Consider the following 22,475-nt stretch of genomic DNA (forward strand, 5'->3'; position numbering starts at 1 on the left):
CAATAGTTTGAGGTCTTGTATAAGGGCAAGTGTTCAATTGAAGATGATTCACTTAGGTACTCAGTACGTCATGTGCTTGATTGATTTAAGTCATGTTATATAGCCAATCAAGTCATTTAACCAATCGACTTTTCGGATGCGTGATAAATAGCTCATTAAAGGATTACGTTTAAAGAGGTCTTTTAACCGCATTGAATATTGTGTCCTATAACTGGGGCACGGTTATTGTGATTGGTTATCTTGTTATTAATCATTCATGATCATTTCTTATCCATCATGATGAACTTATTCCTCTATCATATATTGTTAAGGTATGAGGACGGATAAGAGATTTTCTCAACCATTTACGACCAATAACTATGTTGAGTTAAGTGGCGAATGTGTTGGATGAAACGTATTCATCACGTGGACCTAGTAGATTTGTATGCTAAGCTTCTTTTGTTTATGTGTTTAATCCTCATTAGGTCGTAATTTTTTGTTGATCACATGTACTTATGCAATTGTTATGTCATTAATACGTGATCACAATGTCGACAATACTTGATTAGAAGTGGGCTCAAAAATACAAAACAGAAAAAAACTAACCTCTTCACCGAACCCAAAAGTCCGAACCGAACCAAAAGTGGTTGGTTCAATTTCAATTTCAATAGTTTAGACATTGAATCGAACCAAACTAAATTTGACACTAAATGACATGATTTCATATTTGTCCTCTTTCTAACCTTAAAGGCCTGAATGCACACTCATTCCTGACTCATCCTCAGCACTGTCTAACTGTCGTGCCTCCTTCTCACTCTCTCACTCACCACAACCACCCGCTGTGGCCGTTCCTTGCTCTCCCTCCTGACCACCATAAAGGATTCAAGCCTCTTGGCCACAATTGTGCCAAACTTCATGTCGTCTTATTCATCTTTGTTTATCCGAATTTGCAGAAGCATTTTGACTGTAATATTTACATGTATTAAATACAATCACAATTTTAACGATTAGATAATAATTATATTAAACATATATATTCATGAAGGCTTGTAGATTCATATAAGTATTGTAGGCTTGTAGCCAACCCCTTGATTTTGATTAGTTGGATGAATAAATTTTTATTTTATTTAATGTCAGATAAATTTCCAAAAGCGAAAATAGTTGTATGACCCAAATAAAAAGGATGTAGTTGGAAGGTGACTAGGTGAGGCACGAATGGAAGTGGACCGGCATTTTATGTTGAATCAAATTTCAAAAAATGGACTGCCAACAAAGAAAAAAACTGCCACGATTACTAAAAAAATATAAAAAATGACTGGCACCGAAAAGGAAGAGAAAAAAAAAGGAACCGCGTTCGCTTCCGTACCACGTGCATCTTTTTTCACGAAAATGATAAAATAAAATAAAACGCAGAAGACAAGGAGGGAGGAAATTAGGAAAAGGAAAAGGAGTGGGAATGCCATATTATCCACGTCTTGCACATTTTGAGGCCTTGAATGTCGATGCTGATTTCCAGCATCACAAACGAGTTTTCAGTTTTGTTCCCTCTTCCCTTCCCCTCCCTTCCCTGCCTCAACTTTAACACGCAAATATTATCTCGACGAAACAAAGATACAAAAGCAATTAATATGTGTAGTCTCTGAGTTTTCATGGAGGTTTCTGCTTCTTCCCATGTCACTTCAGATTACCAAGCTCTCACGACGGCGTTGTTGCTGCTAAACAACTTTCGTTTCGCCATTTTCTTTTGCTAATTGCTCCGTTGGGAATTTGGATTGAATTTCTGGAGCTGGAATCCATGTTTACCAATGCAACTCCCTACATCCACATCTCGGTCAGGTGCTCTGAGTTTATCTCCGCCGCTAATTAATGATTTTGCAAGCAGTATCTGCTAGCTTCGATTTCTCGCAGCCACCGCCTCGTCCTCCTCACTGCCCATGTGGAAATTTCGCCCACCTAAGTAAAACCCACTTCTTCTCCCTCCCTTGGTCTAAAAGAAGAAGAAAGCAGCTGCTTATCGCCAATTTTCCTCGAAAAAGCGTGAGAAGGAAATGGGGTTTTAGTTGCTGTGCGGTTTCGCCCGATGCTCCGGGGTCATCCATGAACATAGAGCTTACGAATTCAGCGAGACGGGGTGCAAAAAACTTGGTGATAAAGCGTTTCTCCAGTGAATTGGAAGCCGGTGAATTTTCCGAAGAGTCGCCGGTTCAAATGGGGAACAATTTCACCAGCTTTCAGGAGGACCCTTTTGTGGATAAGCTCAGAACTCAGCTGGGAGTGATACATCCCCTTCCATCGCCTCGAATAAACCGAAACATTGCTGGGTTGTTTGTGTTCTTCTTCTTTGTGGGCGTTGCGTTTGATAAATTGTGGACTTCAAGCAAGAAGAGCAAGCTGGGGAGTGACAATGGCCGCCGCGAGGCATGGCCGCAAGTGCCCACGAGCTTTTCGCTGTTTCTGGAGAAGGATTTGCAGAGGAAGGAGTCGGTGGAGTGGGTGAACATGGTGTTGGGGAAGCTGTGGAAGGTTTATCGAGCCGGCCTTGAGAATTGGCTCATTGGGTTGCTACAGCCGGTCATTGATGATTTGAAGAAGCCTGACTATGTTGAGAGAGTTGAAATCAAGCAGTTTTCTTTGGGGGACGAGCCATTGTCTGTTAGGAATGTCGAGCGGAGGACGTCCCGCCGCGTTAATGATCTGCAGTGAGTTGAAGTTTTCAATTCAACTATGCTTGTGTTTTGTTTGATTGGATTGCTTATTTTCTGTATTTCAGTGTTCATGATAGACTGATTGTTTACGTGGAAATCGAATGACGAACTCAATAGAATATGAATATCCTGCTTTGTAAGTTGGCATTGGATGCTACGAAATGATATAAACAATAAGTTTTAGTGGATGAGTTCGATCAAAGCAAACGTTGAGATAATTGACCTGACATCCGTACCATTTCTTCGTTAGGCTGCATCTTTATGAAACTGATTTGCATGTTTTTTTGTCAAAATACTTGGTGATCTGGGAGCCTATTTTTTCCGCGCTAACTCGATATTCCATTACACTGATTCTATATCCCTTTATTTCATTTAGGTACCAAATAGGTCTACGTTATACAGGTGGTGCTCGTATGCTGTTAATGCTCTCACTAAAATTTAGCATTATTCCCATTTACGTGCCAGTTGGTGTTCGAGATTTTGATATTGATGGGGAACTTTGGGTCAAGTTACGGCTAATACCTACATCGCCTTGGGTGGGAGCCGTTCAATGGGCTTTTGTTTCACTTCCCAAGATCAAATTTGAGTTGTCGCCGTTCCGCCTGTTCAATTTGATGGGTATGTCATACATTCATAACCATGTTTTTATTTACTAAGGTACTATATCACTATGTTTGGCAGATAAGATAGATTGTTTTATCGAATGTTAATTGCATTTGTTAAGGCTAAATCGTTTTATGTTGAAGATACTGATAATTATCTTCTTCTCTCTTCATCTTTGCATGGATCGGGCAAATTCAGCAATTCCTGTTCTCTCAATGTAAGTGAATCTCATCATTTTCAGCTGTTATATTTTGTCTATGCAAAAGTTAATGGTCTAGGTGTACACTCTGGATTTGTATGCTTGTTTGTTTGTTTCACCTTTTGACTTGAATCCCTAAATGCATTTTTTAGGTTTTTGACCAAACTTCTCACCGAGGATTTACCTAGATTATTTGTACGCCCAAAAAAGATTGTCTTGGATTTCCAGAAAGGAAAAGCAGTTGGCCCTGTCGGAATTGATTTCAAGTCAGGGGACATACAAGAAGGAAACAAGGATTTTGTTGGAGAATTATCAGTGACCCTTGTAGATGCTCGGAAGCTTTCCTATGTTTTCTATGGTAATGAATGTCTTCTAATGCGAAATGAGTTCATTTGATTTGATTCCTTATTTTAGTTACTATAGCGATGCACATATTTTTTAAGCTGCCATTGACTTGTGATAAAATGAATATCATAATTTTCACTTCTCCTTTTTTTTAGAGGTTCAATAACCTGTTGATCTAATTTTTCAGGCAAAACAGATCCCTATGTTACACTAAGCCTGGGAGACCAAATTATACGCAGTAAAAAAAACAGTCAAACTACTGTTATTGGACCTCCTGGTGAGCCGATCTGGAATCAGGTGAACCTTCTTCTAGTGATGCTTCATCTACTATATTGTAAAAATCCGTATACGTAATTTGTAATCATGTGTTTGTATGTGCTGGCAGGATTTTGATATACTTGTGGCGAACCCTAAAAAACAAAAATTATACATCGAAGTCAAGGATTCTCTTGGATTCACAGACTTAACTATTGGTACAGGAGAGGTAAAAGATCTAATCCTTTCAAATACTGAACTTGTTTTCATGATTGGCATGGCCGTAGCATACATGTTTGGGATGCATGCATGTAATGTTGTTTGTGTTTTCAGAACCAATACTTGTTTAAAAACATAAAGCACTTTTGAGGTAGCGGGTTATATCAAGAATGAGATTTGGCTACATTCTTTTATTCTTCTCATCTAAAGTTCTAAGGAACGCAAAAATGCTCCCTTTTCCCCTCTCCATAAAAATTTAAAATTAGATAAGGGATAAAAAATGATGAAGATGGATTTGACAAAAATATCCCAAAAGTTTATTCCCACCTAATTGCGCATGATATAGCAGCTAATGGTTGAATTCACTGCCTTAAAGGGCAAATTGGCCCATCAATACTTCTTTGAGTTCTTCCGGATTTTCAAAAGTAAATAGTTTTCCATTAATACTTCGGTCGTTTCTAGGTTGATCTGGGATCTCTCCAAGACACTGTACCAACGGACAGGATTGTGGTACTACAAGGAGGTTGGGGTCTGTTTAAAAATAAGTCTGCTGGTGAAATACTACTTCGATTGACATATAAGGCATATGTTGAGGATGAAGAGGATGACAAAACTCAGGTGGCTTCTATGGATACTGATGCTTCAGATTCAGATGATGAGTTGTCTGATTCTGTGAAGGATAAACTTGAGCCTGGAAATGAGGCAGAGAAAGAGTCCTTCATGGACGTTCTAGCAGCTTTAATTGTGAGTGAAGAATTTCAAGGGATAGTGGCATCCGAAACAGGAAACGCCAAACTTGGGGATGATATCTCAATTGCAGGGTCAAAAATTTCAAAATTGCGGCGTGGACTTGATACTGAATCTGTGCCTTCAAATTCCAATAATAATTCGGAAGGCTCTCAAGGTATTTAATCTTTATGTTACCTCTTACATCATTATGTAAGTTAGCAATTTACTGTCGATTTTGACTAGTGTTATCTCCTCATCCACCAAAAAGATTAATAACAAACTTCTGAATTGCAGGAGTATCCGTGGAAACCACCTTACTTTGGCTTTCCTTAGTTGCTGGCATGTCAGTGCTAATTGCAGTCAACATTGGTGGCTCAAACATTTTCAATCCTTGAGGCGTAAGGGAGCTTGGGAACTAAATCTCAAAACAAGCTTTAATCAAGTAATACAGGAAATCCTTCTTCATCGGTTCCATATTACGTCTGGGATGGATTATAGCTCATTATCCAGCTTACTGTTCCGGTGTATTCCATCCCTTGAGTAGTTTGGATTTCTCAAAGAACTACCCTTGTCCATGGCAGGGTGGATAACACTCTGGTAACTTAAAGGTGGACGGACTCACAGACTGAATTCATTTCCAACGTCCACTCCACACGTTGTATATTTGTGATCATTGCAGAGGAAATTCTATCGGCGGCATTTTTGGTTTTTCTTTGCAGTAGGCGTCCATAGCTAGTGTTATATTTACCAGGTATCTTCTCCTTACTAACTGTTCATATAGCATTTCTTCTTTCTCTTCAGAACCAGGTAGCCTTTAAAGGTTCTGTAATTTAGAATTGGGGACTGAAAACAACTAATGATTTACTCATTGATGCTAGAAATGTATTAAGGGCCGAAAGCTCAAAGATGAAATAATGGAAATGGATTCACATTTCAGGCTTTTACTTTGTGTTTTAGTTTCTGGGTACATCTCAGTGTTGAAATAATTATTTACATGGGCCATCTTCGTTATTCGAAATGGCATTAGAGGAGCGATTTTTGCGCATTTTAAGTGTGTAAAAGGCGAAAAAGAGTGTGCAACGTTATTTGTCATTGCTTTAATAGTTTTTATAATGCAGGATGTGTATTTTGAAATGAAAAATTATGTACTGTATGAAAGATGATTAAGAGGCAGAAGATCTAATAAATTTGGAAAATACTATGAAAATCGTTTTTTAGTGTATCAAATTGTAGCACATTTTTAAGAAAGGTGGAACTTCCAACTAAGTGTTTTTAAAATAATTGAAAGTGTTTTTGATGAAAATGCTTTTGGAACCAATTTTTAGTAAAAATGTAAGTAAATTCTAAAGAAAAAAAAACACTTTAATGCTTCATGCAAGAAACACATAATTATGCTTCTTGCAAGAAACATTTTAAGTGTTTTTAGAACTTAAAAACATTTTTTCTAAAAGCAGTTTCAAACATGCCATTATTTGTATTGGTGGTTCTAGTTCTATTATAAATGTATTATAATTTGATATGATCTCTTATCATTACTCGATAAGTTTTGCTTGCAAAAATATTGAGTGTGACTTCAACGATACAAGTGTTTTAGCTGTGTAGATATTTTATTTTCAATCTCATTAATTTATATTATTCATTCATTGCTACATAATAATGAAGAATTTTCCGAATATAATACAAAAAAAAGATTTGTTGCATGTAAAAGGGAATTACGTCTCACGTGTGTGCATCATTTGATCCAAAGGCATGTAAAACGAATAATAAATAGGAGCACGATCCAAACAAAAAGAAAAAGATATCGTCTACATTTTAACGTACCTATTGTACAAGGCCAAAGGATCATGGTCATCACGATCCACAGATCGCCATGTTTCCCTATAAAAAGTGTCCGTTATTTTTAAATCTCAAAGAACAATTCTTTTAAGAGAATTATAACGAAAAGTTTATGGTACTGTTCGTTTTAACGAAAATTCATATTTCCAAATTGTAGAGATTTTAGGAATTCTTACATCATAGTCGTTTATTGTACATCGTACGGTCAAAAATTATTTTGAATTATTTTATTTAAAATTAAATACAAATAGTTTCTAACGAAAATTAACCACATGATGTACGATAAACTGCTATAATATGAGGATCCCTAAGATATTCAGAAAGGGAATTCAGAGAGGATCCTCATTCGTAAAATCTGTCCATCTTTTTTCCCTAAAAAATTGTTCTTTGCTTACTGTTACTATTAACACTCTCCGAGAACAAATAAATAGCCAAGCCATATAAAAATGTGTTATACAATTTATATTTTTATTGTGTTTTATAAATTTTAAGTGCATAATAAAATTTCTAAAATGTTGGGTCGCACTAGTAATAGCATTTGTCAGGTATTTAAAATGTGAACTACATGTTTTTATGTTCATTCATTTTAGGGTAAATTACACTCTCATACCTTAAGCTTGAGGTTTATTTCAATTCCTTACAACATTTTCAAAACATTTCACTTTCATACTTTAAGTACTATTTTATTTCAAAATAATACATCCGTTACATTTTCCATCCATTGATCTGTTAACTGCTGATGTGGCTGCCACATATATGCTACATGGCTGCCAAATGTCTGCCACATGGCAAATAAAAAATATATATATATATATATATATATATTTTTTTTTTAAACTTGAATTTTCTATAAAAAAAAATTGAAAAAAAAAGGGTAAATTACACTTTCATGCCTCAGGTTTGTGATCTATTTCAATTCCTTACAACATCTTTAAAACATTTCACTTTCATACCTTAAGTACTATTTTATTTCAAAATAATACCTCCTTTACATTTTTCATCCATTGATCTGTTAAATACTAACGTGACTGTCACATATATTCCACGTAGCTGCCAAATGTCTGCCACATGACAAATAAATTATTTTTTTAATTTTTTAAAAAACATGAATTTTCTCAAAAAAAAAAAAAAAAATTTGAAACTAGTGCCTTCCCCCGCCCCCCCCCCCCCCCCCCCAGCGACCCTAACCCAGAACCCAAAAACCTGCAACAAGAAGAAGAAGAAGAAGAAGAAGAAGAGGGAGGAAAAAGAAAAAAAAAAGCTCTAGTTCGTCCCACCCGAGCCACCCCTTTCTTCCATCCCTCATCACCCCTCCTAAAAATCCCCCATCACCCACAAAAATTGCACCCGCGATTAGGTGGATCTACCACAAAACCAGTCCAAAAATCATCTCAAACTCAAAGTATTTTCAAAACTCACCCATACTGAAAATTACGAAATCCTGACTCGAGGGGGGCGGGGAAGGGAAGAAGGTCACGTGGCGCCGAGGGGGAGGGAGATGGGTCGCCGGGGGGAACTAGGTTTGGGGTTTTTTTTTTTTCCCTTCTTCTTCTTCATGTAAAAAATTATTTTATTTGTCACGTGACATACATTTGGCAGCCACGTCGACATTTAAAAGATCAATAGATGTATTGTTTTGAAATAAAATAGTACTTAAGATATGAAAGTGAAATGATTTGAAGATATTGTAAGGAATTAAAATAGACCCAAATCTGAGGTATGAAAGTGTAATTTACCCTTTTTTTTTCAATTGTTTTCTTTTTTTGAGAAGATTCAGGTTTTAAAAAAAAAAATTTATTTTATTTGCCATGTGGCAAACATTTGGCAGCCACGTGTCATATATGTGGCAGCCACGTCAGCATTTAACAGATCAATGGATGGAAAATGTAACAGATGTATTATTTTGAAATAAAATAATACTTAAGGTATGAAATTTAAATGTTTTGAAGATATTGTAAGGAATTGAAATAGATCCCAAACCTAAGGTATGAAAATGTAATTTACCCTTCATTTTATCATGCGGTTAGAAGTGGAAGTGTGAAATTCGTTTGAAAATTAGAAAGAAAAATAATAATATTTAAAGATGGAGGGGCATGGCACGGCATGGGGGAGGGGCATGGCACTGGCATGGGGGAGTGGCACATGGTTGGTGGGCTCGAGTCCAAAACGTGACAGCCAGTGAATCTTAATGGCTTAGTTGGTGGAGATTTCCAGCTGAGATCATCTTCAACAATACTAGCTAAAGTTTTGTTATCGTGAGTAGTTAAATGATCTAAATGTTAATTTATATCTCGTTAAAAAATACATTTAAAATAGAGTAATATTAGATAGATTAAATTTAAAAATTTAATGATATGTTATTAATAATAAATAAGCACGTTAATTAATATGTATATATATATATTTTAAGTACGTCGATATTTTTACATTAAGGTGAGGGGGAGTTCTGTGAAACAACACAATGGGCAACCTAATTTGATATATAATTCGTCATCCACGAGATTCAAACCCAAGACCTCTCACTTCCAAGTGAAGAGGAATACTATCAGACCGTAATAGTGGGTGTAATCAATATTTAAGTAAATACAATCATCAATTTTCATATCATGTAGTTTAGAGATCCTTAGCATTATCTTTTAAAATAATTGAAACCAGTTTTTGTAGAAATATTTGTAGAAGTAATTCTTAATAAAAATGCAAATGTTTTTTAGAATTAACGTAATTTTTAAATAATATTAGTTATTTTAAATTAAAATATTTTAATATTTCCTAAACTTAACAACTATATTTCTTTTTCTTCTGTTGAAGCGCACAGTATAGTTTTATAGTTTTTAGTGTTTAGCAATAAAATTAACTTTCTCTCCTTCTATCTAAGTTGAGCAAGTAGTATTACGGTTTACAAATTAAAAAAATTAGTCATTTAACTAGTTTAATGAAGCTTAATTTGTTTTATAAACAATAAAAAAATCTCATTTAACTAAGTTGTTCAAGGATTGGCTTCTCTGTCCTCCCACTTACCATACACTCTTATCCTCTTTTATCTATGCGATCACGATTAAATCACGTTAATATTTTATATTATTATTATTTTTTATCTTATTATCTTTATAAAAAAAATCAATATAAAATGTTGACGTAATTTAACCGTGATCGCATAAATAAAAGAGAATATAATGTGAGGGAAGTACGAGTACTGAGAAGCCGGGTCCGTTGTTCAATGCCTCGGGGAACATGGGGCTTGACTGGATATGTCTCGGGCTGTTCAATATTTTGTCTTCTTGCCTTTACTTTCTTTACATTTTTATAAACTTTTATTGTTTCAGCAAATAATTTAAAAAAATAAATAAATTCATTGGGCCCCACACACACAGTGTCGCTCTGTCACTCGCTCTGGTGCTTCGGGACTCTGCCATTAAAAATGGGTTCCTCTACGGTTCCGACATTGCAAGTAGTTCGGCACCTTCAGGTACTCTCTCTCTCTCTCTCTCGTGTTTTGATTAGTGCTAGATTTTAGCCGCTTGGTTACAGTTTGAATTTTGCGACTTTTTGTTTAAAGTTGGTTTCTTTTTATGTTTGGGGGTTGACTGTGGGGTGTGTTTTTGTGCTGAGATCTGTTTGTTTCCTGAGAAAACGAGAGAAAATGGAGCTTTGACAATGTGGTTTGAGTCTTTCTGTAGTCTCCATTGGAGGTTGTTGGAATTTGTTGAGTGTAATGAGGTCACAGCATCTCCGGTTTAAAACCTCACCCCCTCGTCCCCTTACTCTAGTTTAGAGTAGTAATATCGTTTGTAGTAAAAAAATTATATGTAAAGAGAAGTAGATCTTGATATTCAAATTAAAGGCCTTGCAGGGACGGTATAGTGACATTCCTCTTCACTTATAGGTGTGAGGTCTCGCATTAACTAATGGATCTCATAGAAATCGGATAGTGTTCTCGTTTTTGTTTTGAAACTGATTTCACTATCTCTAATTATTATTTAATATTTAGGTTTGGCAAATCAATTTTCTTGTCAAGCATGTGATAAACATAAACTGCACTTGAATGCGTGGTTACACCGATGTTATTTGTCCGATCTGATGCACATTGTATCTGAAGTTCTGTTTTTTTTTTTTTATGTATGTTTACAGCAACTAATAATCATCGAGGTTGTAAACTTGTAACAGTCATTTAGAAAAAGAAAAGCCTTCAGATGATACGAAAGAAGAGCTTTTCTTTTCAGCTTTGTTGGACTGTAATTCTTGTTTGCGTGTTAATTAATAGGAAAGTTTTATACAGAAGTACTTCTGACCTTTCGTTAAAGTAAAATGCCTTTCGTGTTTTCCAACTCTAGTAACTTCTAAATCTGACAACTCATCATATGCAAATTGTGCTAATTTTTATGTGGAAACAAAATCTGTTCTGGAACATGTCCTTATCAGTTGTTTACTTGTCACACTCGATTTTCCAACTATAGCTATAGTAATCTGTAAAAGGAAAGTTTGTATGCCTGGTAAAATTCTGAAGAAATCGAGAATTATAAATTTGTAACGCATACTACTTGCGGATCAATCAAATTTTGGTACTAATCCTAGCTTAATTGTATTCCTGTTTGGTAGAAGATGGACAAGATCTTTGTTGTATCCATGTATTGGTTATAGTTGATTTGTCACGACTCACTTCTCTTTCTCCTTCATCTGTTGGTTTATATGGTTTTGTGGCTTTCATTGACGTCACCATGTCACGTTACTAGAATTTTGGGTTTGCTGCAATCGGCGTGAGGGTAATCTGTTTATAATGTATGTAACAGATAGTGCAATGTATAAACAATGCCTAATCCCATGTAATATGGTATAAAAGTATGTACTATCTTATCCCCATTGTGCTAACTAGCAATTATATTTTTCATACAACAGAACAGGGTTCTGCTTTCAAGATGTCGGATCTTGGAACCCCACTGCGTCCAAAGAGGAAGACGGCCTTGGTGGACTTTCTTGTTCAATTCCGATGGATTGTTGTTATCTTTGTTGTTCTCCCCATCTCCTTCACTTTGTACTTTCTCACGTACCTTGGGGATGTAAGATCTGAGATGAAATCCTACAAGAGGCGTCAAAAGGAACATGATGAAAACGTTCAGAAGGTTGTAAAACGACTCAAAGACAGGAACCCATCAAAGGATGGGCTTGTTTGCACAGCACGAAAACCGTGGATAGCTGTTGGAATGAGGAATGTTGACTACAAGAGGGCTCGTCACTTTGAGGTTGATTTGTCTGCATTCAGAAATGTCCTTGAAATTGATCAAGAGAGAATGATTGCGAAAGTTGAGCCCTTAGTCAACATGGGGCAGATAACCAGGGTAACGGTTCCATTGAATCTTGCCCTCGCCGTGGTTGCTGAGTTTGATGATCTTACTGTTGGTGGTCTCATTAATGGCTATGGAATTGAAGGAAGCTCTCACATCTATGGACTGTTCTCTGATACTGTTGTGGCCTATGAGATTGTTCTTGCAGATGGCCGAGTTGTCAGAGCCACCAGGGATAATGAGTACTCTGATCTTTTCTATGCTATTCCATGGTCTCAGGGAACATTGGGGCTTCTTGTATCTGCTGAGATCAAGCTCATAACTATCAAGGAATACATGAGGCTGACATACAAACCCGTGGTAGGAAATCTGAAAGAGATTGCACAGGCATACAGCGATTCTTTTGCCCCGAGAGATGGAGATCAGGACAACCCCGAAAAGGTTCCAGACTTTGTTGAAACCATGATTTATACTCCAACAGAAGCTGTGTGCATGACGGGGAGATATGCTTCAAAAGAAGAAGCGAAGAAGAAGGGCAATGTTATTAACGAAGTTGGGTGGTGGTTTAAACCCTGGTTCTACCAGCATGCTGAGAAAGCACTAAAGAAAGGGGAGTTTGTAGAATACATCCCGACAAGGGACTATTACCACAGGCACACCCGGAGTATTTATTGGGAGGGAAAGCTTATCCTTCCATTTGCTGATCAGTGGTGGTTCAGATTTTTGTTGGGCTGGATGATGCCACCCAAGATTTCCCTGCTCAAGGCTACTCAAGGTGAAGCCATTAGAAACTATTACCACGACAATCACGTCATTCAAGACATGCTCGTTCCTCTTTTCAAGGTCGGGGATGCTTTGGAATGGGTTCACCATGAGATGGAGGTAAACATGTCTTGTTTTACTTAGAACTCGAAAATCCATTCATGTTCCATAATCCAATTTGTTAATCCTGTTTTGTTGATTGTATAGGTTTACCCAATCTGGCTCTGCCCTCACAGAATGTACAAGAATCCCATCAAGACAATGATATACACCGAACCAGGCTTTGAGCAACACCGTAGACAGGGAGACACGCATTACTCTCAGATGTACACAGATGTTGGTGTCTATTATGCACCGGGCCCGGTATTGAGGGGTGAGGTTTTTGATGGTTCAGAAGCAGTTCGCCGGATGGAGAATTGGCTGATTGAGAACCACGGGTTCCAGCCTCAGTATGCTGTGTCTGAGCTGAACGAGAAGAACTTCTGGAGGATGTTTGATGCGGGGCATTACGAGAACTGCAGGAGGAAGTATGGTGCTGTGGGAACTTTCATGAGTGTGTACTACAAGTCCAAGAAGGGAAGGAAGACCGAGAAAGAGGTGCAGGAAGCGGAGCAAGCCATCCTCGAGACTCCTATTGCCGAGGTTGATGAGCCAGTGGACTACTGATTTTGATTTTCTAGTTGCGGATTATGTTAGGATTTCTTGCTTTCCTTCCTCCCTTGATTTGTGTCGTCGTATGGATAACGAGACTTTGGATGTTTTTAATGACTTGAGACTCACGTTAAGTTTATGACATTGTGTCTTCTTTTCATTCCAAGTTTTATGGTACGAAGTGCCGACTCAATTAATTTTTAAGCACAAGAAACTCAACTGGTTTTTCAGATCTATTTGCCCAAACCTGGCTATGCACTTGGATTAACGAACCATAAACAAGTCCCTAAGCACGAGAAATCATTTCTGCACTCTTTTTTTCGTTCATCACATATTTTTTAATTTCGGTTTTTAGCTCTTTTTTATTTTATTTAATTTAAAGACCAAAAATCTACGTTTGTGCATAAAAAGAAAAGAAATGCCTACACATTATTGACTTTGAAATACATAGCTATCTATTCTAGTTCAGTCTTCCTTTATTTTTGAAAAAAAAAATATATTAGAGGACCAGATTTAATATTTCTTTCTATGTTTCGATACCACAACGAAATTTCATGCAACGAATACATCGCCAATCATACATTTTTATTTTTTTTAAACAAACAATATTATTTACATGAAAGAAAATGTTAATTATACATAAAATAAGAAAAAAGCCCTAGACAACAAATAAATAAGAAAAACCCGTAATTTTCCATATAGTTGCAAACACTAGTCAAGGATCCAGAAGGCCCACGCGCGGCCAAGTGTGCCCGGCTCACGAATCCCACGAATTGGTTTACACGTCATACTCCATCGTCCACGTATTCCTTTTAAATACTTCCCACGCAGCGTACCGAATTACCAAATCGCTGAACGCAAGAGAGAAAAAGGAAGTCGGCAGCGCACAGATACAAGTACGAGACATTGTTGGCTGGGCTGTAGAAGAATCGATACGCTGCGGTTTTGCTTTTAGGGCTTGAAGATCTGTTCCTCCGTCGACGCCATGGTCAGTTTCTCTGGTCTAAACCCTTTCAGTTCTCAATTCTCTTCCTTGTTCTGCAATTGCTTGCTTAGATCTTATTGCAATGCGTTTGTGTTTTCGATTTTTCATTTACTGCGAATCTTTTCCCTGCGATTCATGATCGTTTGGCTACTCAGAAAACTGAAAGCGAAATTAAAAAACGAAGGAACTAAGTACTTTTAAGCTTTAGATATTAATCGACCTTTCTGACTCTTATTGCAATTTTTTTTTTTAATTTTAGTTTTTTAATTTAAGAATGAAGAACCTGACTTTATTATATGTCATTTCATCGATTTTATTTTGTGTTTGTTTCAGCTGTTATTAGCTCTTCAGCCTCAAAATTTCAAGAACTAAGCTTTTTTTTTCTCAGAGTCATACATGATTCTGTTCGTCGTATTGTCATAGCAGTTGATTTGCCCACTGAAATATATTGACTTGGTTTCTGCAGGGATCTGTGCTGGCATTTACGGATGATGGAGTTCTACCTGTTGGTCTAGTTTTTGATGCATTAAGGGAGCTCGGGACCGAAAAGTGTGAACCTCAAATTGTCACTCTATCTTCCTCATGTAAGTTTCTTTTCTGTTTTGTGATTTGATGTAGTACTGTCTGAATTATTTTATTTACCACACGCTTTTTTCTCCCACAATGCCTTTCAATATGTTTCCGTGGATTACAAAGCTGTTTTATAAACCATTGCTTGATTAAATCGCTACTTATGAACCAGATTCATATTCGGTATTCTGATATTTCATATTGGGTAGTATTGTGTAGCATCCAATGGCCAATTGCTTAGTTTTTATGTTGGATCTACCGGTCTGGGATTAGCTATTTATATTTAATTCTCACTAGTTTGTCATCTGCGTAGTTTACATAGTAGCCAAAAACATAGTGTTCATCTCATTTTGTTTTGGTATATGACATGACAGATGAGCTGCCGGTGGGGTCTTCCGCTGTCGATATTGTGTTTACTCTTTGTAGATCGATTGAATTTCCAAATGAGCAGTTGCTAGGGGAAATCTCAAGAGTCTTGAAGCCTGGTGGAACAGTCCTAATTTACAAGATATCTGATGCTTCTACAGGGGAAACAGATAAGGTAATTACTGTTGACATGGTGACATTATAGATCTTGTTTTGGCATGAATGAGAAATCTGACTTGGGTTCTCTTGCAGACCACCTCCGTTATTGAGCGCAAGTTACTATTGTCTGGTTTTCTAGAAGCAAAAGCTTTTCAAGTGAAATCAAGTTTACCATCTGAGTTATCTTTTGGGGTAAGTTTGTGTTACTACCATCCATTGGCATAGTAAAACCATGTTTCCCAATCCTCCCCCTTGCATGTTAACTAAATAACACAAAACTTAGTTGAACTCACTTCGGCCTTAACTCCAACTGTTTTGAGTTGCTACATGGACCATTATCAGGATCTAGTTAGAATCCTATGTGTGAATTTTCTCCTGTCATTCAATCCTGCTCCATTAAATTTCTTGTAGGCATGTCATTGAATCTCTTCTACCCACGTCATCAATCTCCCTATATATGAATTGCCCAAGTCTTTTGCACTGGTGCACTTCTTCTTTTTTGTAGCACATGAGTATACCATTCAATGGGCGTGTCCATTGTTATCTCTGATTTTGTTGGTTACTCTAGCATTTCATGGTTTAACAAAAAGGAAAAGAATATCTTGGATTTTACTTGCAGATGGGGTGCTTTTGATAAATTTGATAAAATTTGTAATTTGTATCCATGTTCATTTATCACAGGATATGCTTTGCGATAGCTAACATTAGTCGTTTGAGCTTTAATTTTGTTCTCTCTTTGTAGGTCAAGGCTAAAAAGCCTTCTTGGAAGATTGGTTCATCCTTTGCCTTAAAAAAGACCACAAAAACTTTACCAAAAATTCAGATCAATGATGATTCAGATCTCATTGATGAAGATAGTTTACTAACAGAAGAGGACTTAAAGAAACCCCAACTGCTATGTAAGACATCATGGTTCAAATTATGCGATTTTGAATTGTCTTCATTGTTTGTCGGCCTTATGAGATTCTTTGGGGGGGTCAACTGTAATTTTTGTGTATCTTTCATCCAATGTGCTTTTGCAGCGAGTGATTGCGAAGTTGGAAGCACAAGGAAAGCTTGTAAAAACTGCACTTGTGGGAGAGCCGAAGAAGAGCAGAAAGTAGAGAAGTTAGGCTCCACTGTGGATTTGAGCAATTTCAAGTCGCAATGTGGCAGTGTATGTCCTCTAGTTTCTCATTCATCTGCTTTTTGATGTATTTTTATTGTTCCGTTCAGTTTTGTTTTCTTTGCTCTGAAAATTGCGATCTGCAGTGTGGACTAGGGGATGCTTTTCGATGCGCTACATGTCCTTTTAAAGGTCTTCCTCCATTCAAACCCGGCGAGAAGGTGTTTTCTTGGATTCAAAATCAATCCCTTGCTCCCTCTCTCTTTCTCTCTGCCTCTCGGGTTAACATTCATCTCTTTTCCAGGTATCATTGTCAGCGAACTTCCTTACAGCAGACATTTAGACTAGAACCGCCTTCTTCAAATACAACTGAATGGTATGTGGTGATGGTTTCCTTCGCTCCCTAGGCTACTGCTCTTCGGATATATGAATTTTGGGTTGCATCTCTGTGAACCAAAACGTAAATTCTGGTTCAAAATTCGATAGTGTGTTGTGGCCCTCAGTTTGGTCCATTTTGTCATTGTCGTTTTACTGTCAGATCAAACTTGTTTCTTAGGGTTTATGTTTGTTTCGACTTAACAGTGCTTATTCCTTATTGTGTACCTGCTGCAACGCATTTGCTCATGCTTCTCGACAACTTCTCTCTCACATTTTGAATTTCCGCCATTTTCGACTCGAAGAGTCCATGAGAAGAGACATTTTCGTCTCTCGACAGTTGGACTATAAGAAACCACATACACAGGCAACGTCGCAACGACGAAGTTTATTATTCACTCTTCCACGAAAAAATTACAGTTCTCATATATTGCACGAGACTAATCTCGTATGTTTAGCTGCTAAGCTGTTGAGAGAGGAGAACAAGAAGGCCCTGAGGACCTACTAATATCTCATTTAGGAAGCTAATCAATCCGAACCACACCACCGGCGTAACGTCCACACCGCCTAACGGCGGGATCACCTTTCTGGTTGCCATGAGAATCGGCTCCGTGGGAGCATAAGCCACCACATACGGGAACTTCCCAACCGGAAGTTTTGGGTACCAGGACATGACTATCCTTATTATGAACAGAAACGAAAACAGCGAAAAAAATGGACCCAGAAACCCGATTGCTAGCTTTGCTGTTGCAGGGTCCAAATCTGCCACCACCAAGTTGTGCATTAGATTTGAGACGTTATGGGGCGTGCTCGGCGGACAGATGCGGAAAATGTTTGAAATTGCATCTATATCATCAAATGGCTTCAATGACAACAGAGCGGTAGGAGAAGCAGCTCCGACTTGAACCAAACAGAAGGAACATTGTGCAATTAGGAGTACTTGCCTTGGCTGCCTTTTACTTGTTGTCTTGAAGCTTTCCTGACAAGATGGAAAAGAGTTTGTTGAAATCATATGAATAGATTTTGAACATGGCCGATTTTAGAGGGGAAGCGATTTCTGCACACCCTTGTTTTTCTTCTCCAGCACACTCATGTTGCCTTTGAATCAAATTTGCAACAAACATGAGCGTGCATAAAGAGAAAACAGGTGTGCGGAAGGTATTCGTTTCAAGAAAGTTGGCCAAGTTCAAATTTGCAATGGAAAAACACAACTGGGGTCCTCACAATAGGATTGAGATTTCCAAGCTTGGATATCCTTCTCGTGGAGGGCCATCCTACAACAAATTGGAAATCAAGAACACAAAACAATGAAATCTTACAGGAAGCTACTCCGAAACAGGAAGAACGAAAACCAGTTTTAATTGGTACCTTTAATCTGGACGTGGTTGAGAAGATAAGAACAGGTAGCCATCGGAGAGACGAACGGAGTGGGAGAGAGACAGGAGGAGAGGAGGAGGTATTGAAATGTTATCCTTTAAACAAGAGGTGGGGAAGTCCACTTTTAAACATGTGACCGGCAACGGCTATTGTAGGTTTCTCACTGATAACCGATTACATTTCCAACAACACATACATAAATTCTATATTTCTGTAATCTACATTTAACAGTAAATAAAACTAGCACATGGCCACACACAAAGTGTGTGAGAAAATTTTTTATTTTTGTTTTTGAAATAGAAAGATAGAGGAAGAGATGGAGAGAGGAAGAGAGTAATAGTCTAATAGATAATGTGAGAGTGTGAAGTTTTTATTTATTTATTTATTTTTAATTAGAGATATGTTAAGTGAAGTTTTGAAAAAAAAAACAGCAAAATTTGATTGTGTGAAATTACATTTTTATCTCATATTTCTGATTCATGTTTTTTTTTTTAATTAGAGGGTTAAAATGAAAATTTCATAGAGTTTTAGTTGACAATGAGTGTTTTATTAATTAATAGTGATTAAACAAAATTGTTTCATCTTCTCCAATTAATTTAAATTTATAATACAAATCATCCACAACTCGATAAACCCACAAGTGTTTCAACCGTCATCCCCTTACAAAAAGAGTTGAATAATGTTATTTATATCATGTTTTTGTATCATATTTTCATACCGTCTTAGGTGACATTTGATGCGGATAGTCACATCATTTAAAAAATTTGCAAAACCCAAGGAAATGAATGAGGAAGACTCCTCGTATACCACAATCATTATTTAATTAACTAATTTTTCTTAAGGGAAGTGTTATTGGCATTCTAAAAATCTCATTCTACTCTCCTCACAAGTGTATTTTTCTTTCCAAATATAGAAAGTTTGGAGTGTAGAATGAGATTTTTGGAGTGCTAATAACAATTTCCTTTCTTAATTATTAATTTATTAAATAATGAACTAAATTTAAAAATCTGATTAATTCAAATAATATGGACAGATCAAATGTCACCTAAGGTGGTATAAAAATGTGGTACAAAAATATGGTATGAATAACATTAATAAAAAAGTCTCTTCAGGACCTGGGGGTATATAAACCCCGCGAACCTTCAAAGTTTTGCTTACCATGAAAGTAAAATCAAGCCCCCCTCCTAAAAAAATGACCAATAGAAAAGGAAAAGGAAAGTAGAGTACTGCTTTCACTTCTTGTGTCTATGCGTCTTCTTTTGGAAACTTGGCAAAACTCTTGAGAGAGAGCAGAGGGGAAGATATCTTGACAAGGGATACGGGAATGCCAAGAAACGCACGAGGTTTTGGCAATCCTTCTCTCCAACTTCATCACTTCCCTGTGAACTCAAATGACTCAAATAGGTCTTTCCCTCGTAAATAAAACTGAGCTGCTGCCACAGAAGTATGCCCAACCCTATCTCCAACGAAACACTTGAAACAAACAGATATATTAGAATAAGCGCTCTAGGGGATAAAAGGACAGCGGATCTTAGAAAACCATGTATAATCTCACGGATAGCCGTTGTAGCTGAATCACTGTCAACGGCATGTAAGTGGTCCTCGGATTCGTATGTTATGGATGGCCAGATATGATAACCCACATACATAGCCATGATAGAAATATAGAACATACTGGCGACAACTGATATGAGGAAGGCAATGAAGTGTCGGTGGTTAGACGCACCAACACAATTCCCAATCTGCATCAAACTCATACGGCGACAATGCTATTAGTATGAGTGTTATGATCTCAAATCCCAATCAACCAAGTCTTACTGATACCTAGAAGTCAAGTGATTAAAAGATAAAGCGTTCAATAGACAGAAAGATATTCCGTAAAACAACCGATCAACATATTTTCGAATCGGGAAGAAGATGATGACACTCACAAATGGGCAATGATGATCCATGTCCAATATACACATTCCACAGGACCGGCAATGATGAGTGCTAGGCGACTTTGGCTTTGAGCATTGGTGACAGAAGGTATAATTATCGAGGTCACCTTTCCCCACAGCTGGATAGCTTCCCCACACTCTGTACGGAGGTGTTCCAGCACACGCAAATGAAGCAGAACTGAATGTATAAACAGTGGCTACAGATAACATGAAGGTAATGATGGAGTGAAAAATTCCATGGAAATAGCTGATATCGAAAAGAACAGGGAACAGCGCCCACGCTCCACCACCTGCAATTTTAGAAAACACGTCAACATGAAAAATAAAAGAAGAACAAAATCTATCTACTCGACCCCTAGAACACACAAAACAATGCAAATTTGGTAACACGGTCCTGAATCCCCAAAAAGAAGCTATTAACTCCCCCATTGCAGTTTCACATTTTGCAATTAAGTAAATTTTCTTGATCTTCTTTCATGGAAATATTTTGACCATTCCCATACAGAAGATATTATAGAAAAGTGAACCTAAAAATACCTAATGCCTAAGTAATTGGGAGGGGGGAATGTCAACAAATGTGCAAGCAAAATGGAGAGATATTCCAAAACGAATTATGCGAGGAACGAGTACATACATATAAAAAATAGCATAAACATGAACAGGATACTGACTAAGCAGCGATCCCGCAAGCGTCTCAACCAAAAGTATTTGCTTTCACGTTTCCCCGCATTCTGATTTGTTAAAGCTCCACACCAACCACACTTGAAAATTGGAGCATTTGATGGAAGAACAAGGTGTAATCCACAACCCCAACACGTGACGTCATAGTCGTCCTTGATGGATGCTATAAAATGCTCCTACATGTAACCCACAAGTAAGCAACCAATACAAAAAAATTCAAACTTGCACAACCAGTAAGATCCATGTTCCAGCTTTTCATCAACACATTCGCAGCCGGACAACCGAATCCTTTGTTAGGTTCTCTGTTCTATGGAAACCGAATAATCTAGCACAACTTATTTCTTGCAACATGAATGCCAATCAGTCAAAAGCAAAAACAAATTTAACAAATGAATGTTCACAGAAAAGCACTTTTACCAAATAATCAGGCAAGAATTGTTATTGCACTCGGTCTAAAAACAACCAAAACAAAAGTTAAAAGAAATAAACAGATAGATAAGCTTAAGCGCTTCCAGCATCCGATTACCATTTAGCTGTTGGAGAAAGAGGAAAATCAATAAATATGAAGAACAGGGACGGAAAAATGTAAAAGAAACATACCAATCAATTCGGTTTTGGTCAATTATTATCTGATTAAACTACAAGGAAAAAAATGGATGAATTTATTTACAAAAAAATCTGATTAAGTTTTGCACACGATAGAAAAAGAAAATTACAAAATTACAAAAGAAGAAGAACAGAACGCGTGGAGGAGAAGAGTTTGACCTTGGGCAAGTCGGCCATGGTTGGCATTGCCGTTGGAGCAGCTTCAGAGGATACAGAGATTGAAATTGCCATGTAACTGCAGCTGAACCGGAATCGAACCCCAATTCTGCAATTTCAAGGGCTCCTCCTCCATTCCAGAATTCACAGACCGACCAATATTTGATCGATTGATTGGAGAATGTTAGTGCCAAATCGAAGGAAGACACTTGCTGGAAACTTTTTCATCGTCATTTTCTTGTCGCGTTTAACCGGGTCCAACTTCCAAACCGGCCAGCCGAACCCCCAATCACCCGCTTTGGACTCCCAGTTTTTCCTTTTTGGGTAAGATTTTGAAATTTGGGCTCTAGTTTTGAACTTGGGTAGCGCCAATCGTCGGGCCCAAATCATGTCCACCCAACTTATTTGGGTTATTTATAAGAGGTGATTCTCTCTTACCGAATCGTTTTACTCCCAAAAACAATATATTTTGAAGTGACTAAAAATGTTCCTTCGAGAGCGTCCAAATAAAATTGGAACGATACAAAGAATTGTTCAAGAACCCTCGGGCACCACTTCCTTAGAGCAACTCTAGCGTGAGGAAGGGCCTCTAG

The 22,475-nt window shown here is 37.4% G+C and overlaps 5 protein-coding genes across 5 annotated transcripts; 3 read left to right on the plus strand and 2 right to left on the minus strand.

Annotated features, from left to right (window-relative positions):
- The first annotated feature begins 1,437 nt into the window (after positions 1 to 1,437).
- Positions 1,438 to 6,062, plus strand: LOC137737319 (synaptotagmin-3-like). The gene is made up of 8 exons (XM_068476762.1): positions 1,438 to 2,678; positions 3,061 to 3,302; positions 3,486 to 3,504; positions 3,639 to 3,844; positions 4,019 to 4,128; positions 4,217 to 4,315; positions 4,768 to 5,209; positions 5,329 to 6,062. Exons 1-8 carry the CDS (start codon positions 1,846 to 1,848, stop codon positions 5,427 to 5,429), a joined length of 2,052 nt encoding a protein of 683 aa, XP_068332863.1. The 5' UTR covers positions 1,438 to 1,845; the 3' UTR covers positions 5,430 to 6,062.
- A 4,256-nt stretch (positions 6,063 to 10,318) lies between these two features.
- On the plus strand, positions 10,319 to 13,720 carry LOC137737504 (delta(24)-sterol reductase-like). The gene is made up of 3 exons (XM_068477008.1): positions 10,319 to 10,336; positions 11,764 to 13,031; positions 13,119 to 13,720. The coding sequence occupies exons 2-3, from the start codon at positions 11,784 to 11,786 to the stop codon at positions 13,575 to 13,577; spliced, it is 1,707 nt and encodes a 568-aa protein (XP_068333109.1). The 5' UTR covers positions 10,319 to 10,336; positions 11,764 to 11,783; the 3' UTR covers positions 13,578 to 13,720.
- A 688-nt stretch (positions 13,721 to 14,408) lies between these two features.
- On the plus strand, positions 14,409 to 17,378 carry LOC137737654 (anamorsin homolog). Its single transcript, XM_068477196.1, has 8 exons — positions 14,409 to 14,550; positions 15,014 to 15,131; positions 15,492 to 15,658; positions 15,736 to 15,834; positions 16,385 to 16,541; positions 16,665 to 16,798; positions 16,894 to 16,968; positions 17,052 to 17,378. The coding sequence occupies exons 1-8, from the start codon at positions 14,548 to 14,550 to the stop codon at positions 17,088 to 17,090; spliced, it is 792 nt and encodes a 263-aa protein (XP_068333297.1). The 5' UTR covers positions 14,409 to 14,547; the 3' UTR covers positions 17,091 to 17,378.
- Positions 17,379 to 17,437: 59 nt separating this feature from the next.
- On the minus strand, positions 17,438 to 18,834 carry LOC137737656 (protein COFACTOR ASSEMBLY OF COMPLEX C SUBUNIT B CCB3, chloroplastic-like). The gene is made up of 3 exons (XM_068477197.1): positions 18,491 to 18,834; positions 18,347 to 18,396; positions 17,438 to 18,101 (listed from the first exon to the last, which is right to left on the minus strand). Exons 1-3 carry the CDS (start codon positions 18,531 to 18,533, stop codon positions 17,577 to 17,579), a joined length of 618 nt encoding a protein of 205 aa, XP_068333298.1. The 5' UTR covers positions 18,534 to 18,834; the 3' UTR covers positions 17,438 to 17,576.
- Positions 18,835 to 19,566: 732 nt separating this feature from the next.
- LOC137738329 (protein S-acyltransferase 11-like) lies at positions 19,567 to 22,141 on the minus strand. Its single transcript, XM_068477967.1, has 4 exons — positions 21,886 to 22,141; positions 21,074 to 21,296; positions 20,431 to 20,729; positions 19,567 to 20,241 (listed from the first exon to the last, which is right to left on the minus strand). The coding sequence occupies exons 1-4, from the start codon at positions 21,955 to 21,957 to the stop codon at positions 19,732 to 19,734; spliced, it is 1,104 nt and encodes a 367-aa protein (XP_068334068.1). The 5' UTR covers positions 21,958 to 22,141; the 3' UTR covers positions 19,567 to 19,731.
- Positions 22,142 to 22,475: the final 334 nt, after the last annotated feature.

The sequence above is a fragment of the Pyrus communis genome, chromosome 6 (genome assembly GCF_963583255.1).
Source record: "Pyrus communis chromosome 6, drPyrComm1.1, whole genome shotgun sequence".
Lineage (NCBI taxonomy): Eukaryota > Viridiplantae > Streptophyta > Magnoliopsida > Rosales > Rosaceae > Pyrus > Pyrus communis.

Excerpts from the sequence above, each read along its gene's own strand:
- LOC137737319 (XM_068476762.1), top strand. The coding sequence starts at position 1,846 with ATGATTTTGCAAGCAGTATCTGCTAGCTTCGATTTCTCGCAGCCACCG. Across the intron at positions 2,679-3,060 it reads CGCCGCGTTAATGATCTGCA|GTACCAAATAGGTCTACGTT; the intron begins GTGAGTTGAAGT and ends TATTTCATTTAG. Across the intron at positions 4,316-4,767 it reads TAACTATTGGTACAGGAGAG|GTTGATCTGGGATCTCTCCA; the intron begins GTAAAAGATCTA and ends GGTCGTTTCTAG.
- LOC137737504 (XM_068477008.1), top strand. The coding sequence starts at position 11,784 with ATGTCGGATCTTGGAACCCCACTGCGTCCAAAGAGGAAGACGGCCTTG. Across the intron at positions 13,032-13,118 it reads GGGTTCACCATGAGATGGAG|GTTTACCCAATCTGGCTCTG; the intron begins GTAAACATGTCT and ends TTGATTGTATAG.
- LOC137737654 (XM_068477196.1), top strand. Across the intron at positions 16,542-16,664 it reads AAAGAAACCCCAACTGCTAT|CGAGTGATTGCGAAGTTGGA; the intron begins GTAAGACATCAT and ends GTGCTTTTGCAG. Across the intron at positions 16,969-17,051 it reads CATTCAAACCCGGCGAGAAG|GTATCATTGTCAGCGAACTT; the intron begins GTGTTTTCTTGG and ends TCTCTTTTCCAG.
- LOC137737656 (XM_068477197.1), bottom strand. The coding sequence starts at position 18,533 with ATGGCTACCTGTTCTTATCTTCTCAACCACGTCCAGATTAAAG. Across the intron at positions 18,397-18,490 it reads CAACCACGTCCAGATTAAAG|GATGGCCCTCCACGAGAAGG; the intron begins GTACCAATTAAA and ends AATTTGTTGTAG. Across the intron at positions 18,102-18,346 it reads TTGGAAATCTCAATCCTATT|GAAAGCTTCAAGACAACAAG; the intron begins GTGAGGACCCCA and ends CCATCTTGTCAG.
- LOC137738329 (XM_068477967.1), bottom strand. The coding sequence starts at position 21,957 with ATGGCAATTTCAATCTCTGTATCCTCTGAAGCTGCTCCAACGGCAATG. Across the intron at positions 20,730-21,073 it reads GTTTATGCTATTTTTTATAT|GTGGTGGAGCGTGGGCGCTG; the intron begins GTATGTACTCGT and ends CTAAAATTGCAG. Across the intron at positions 20,242-20,430 it reads TGGATCATCATTGCCCATTT|ATTGGGAATTGTGTTGGTGC; the intron begins GTGAGTGTCATC and ends AGTTTGATGCAG.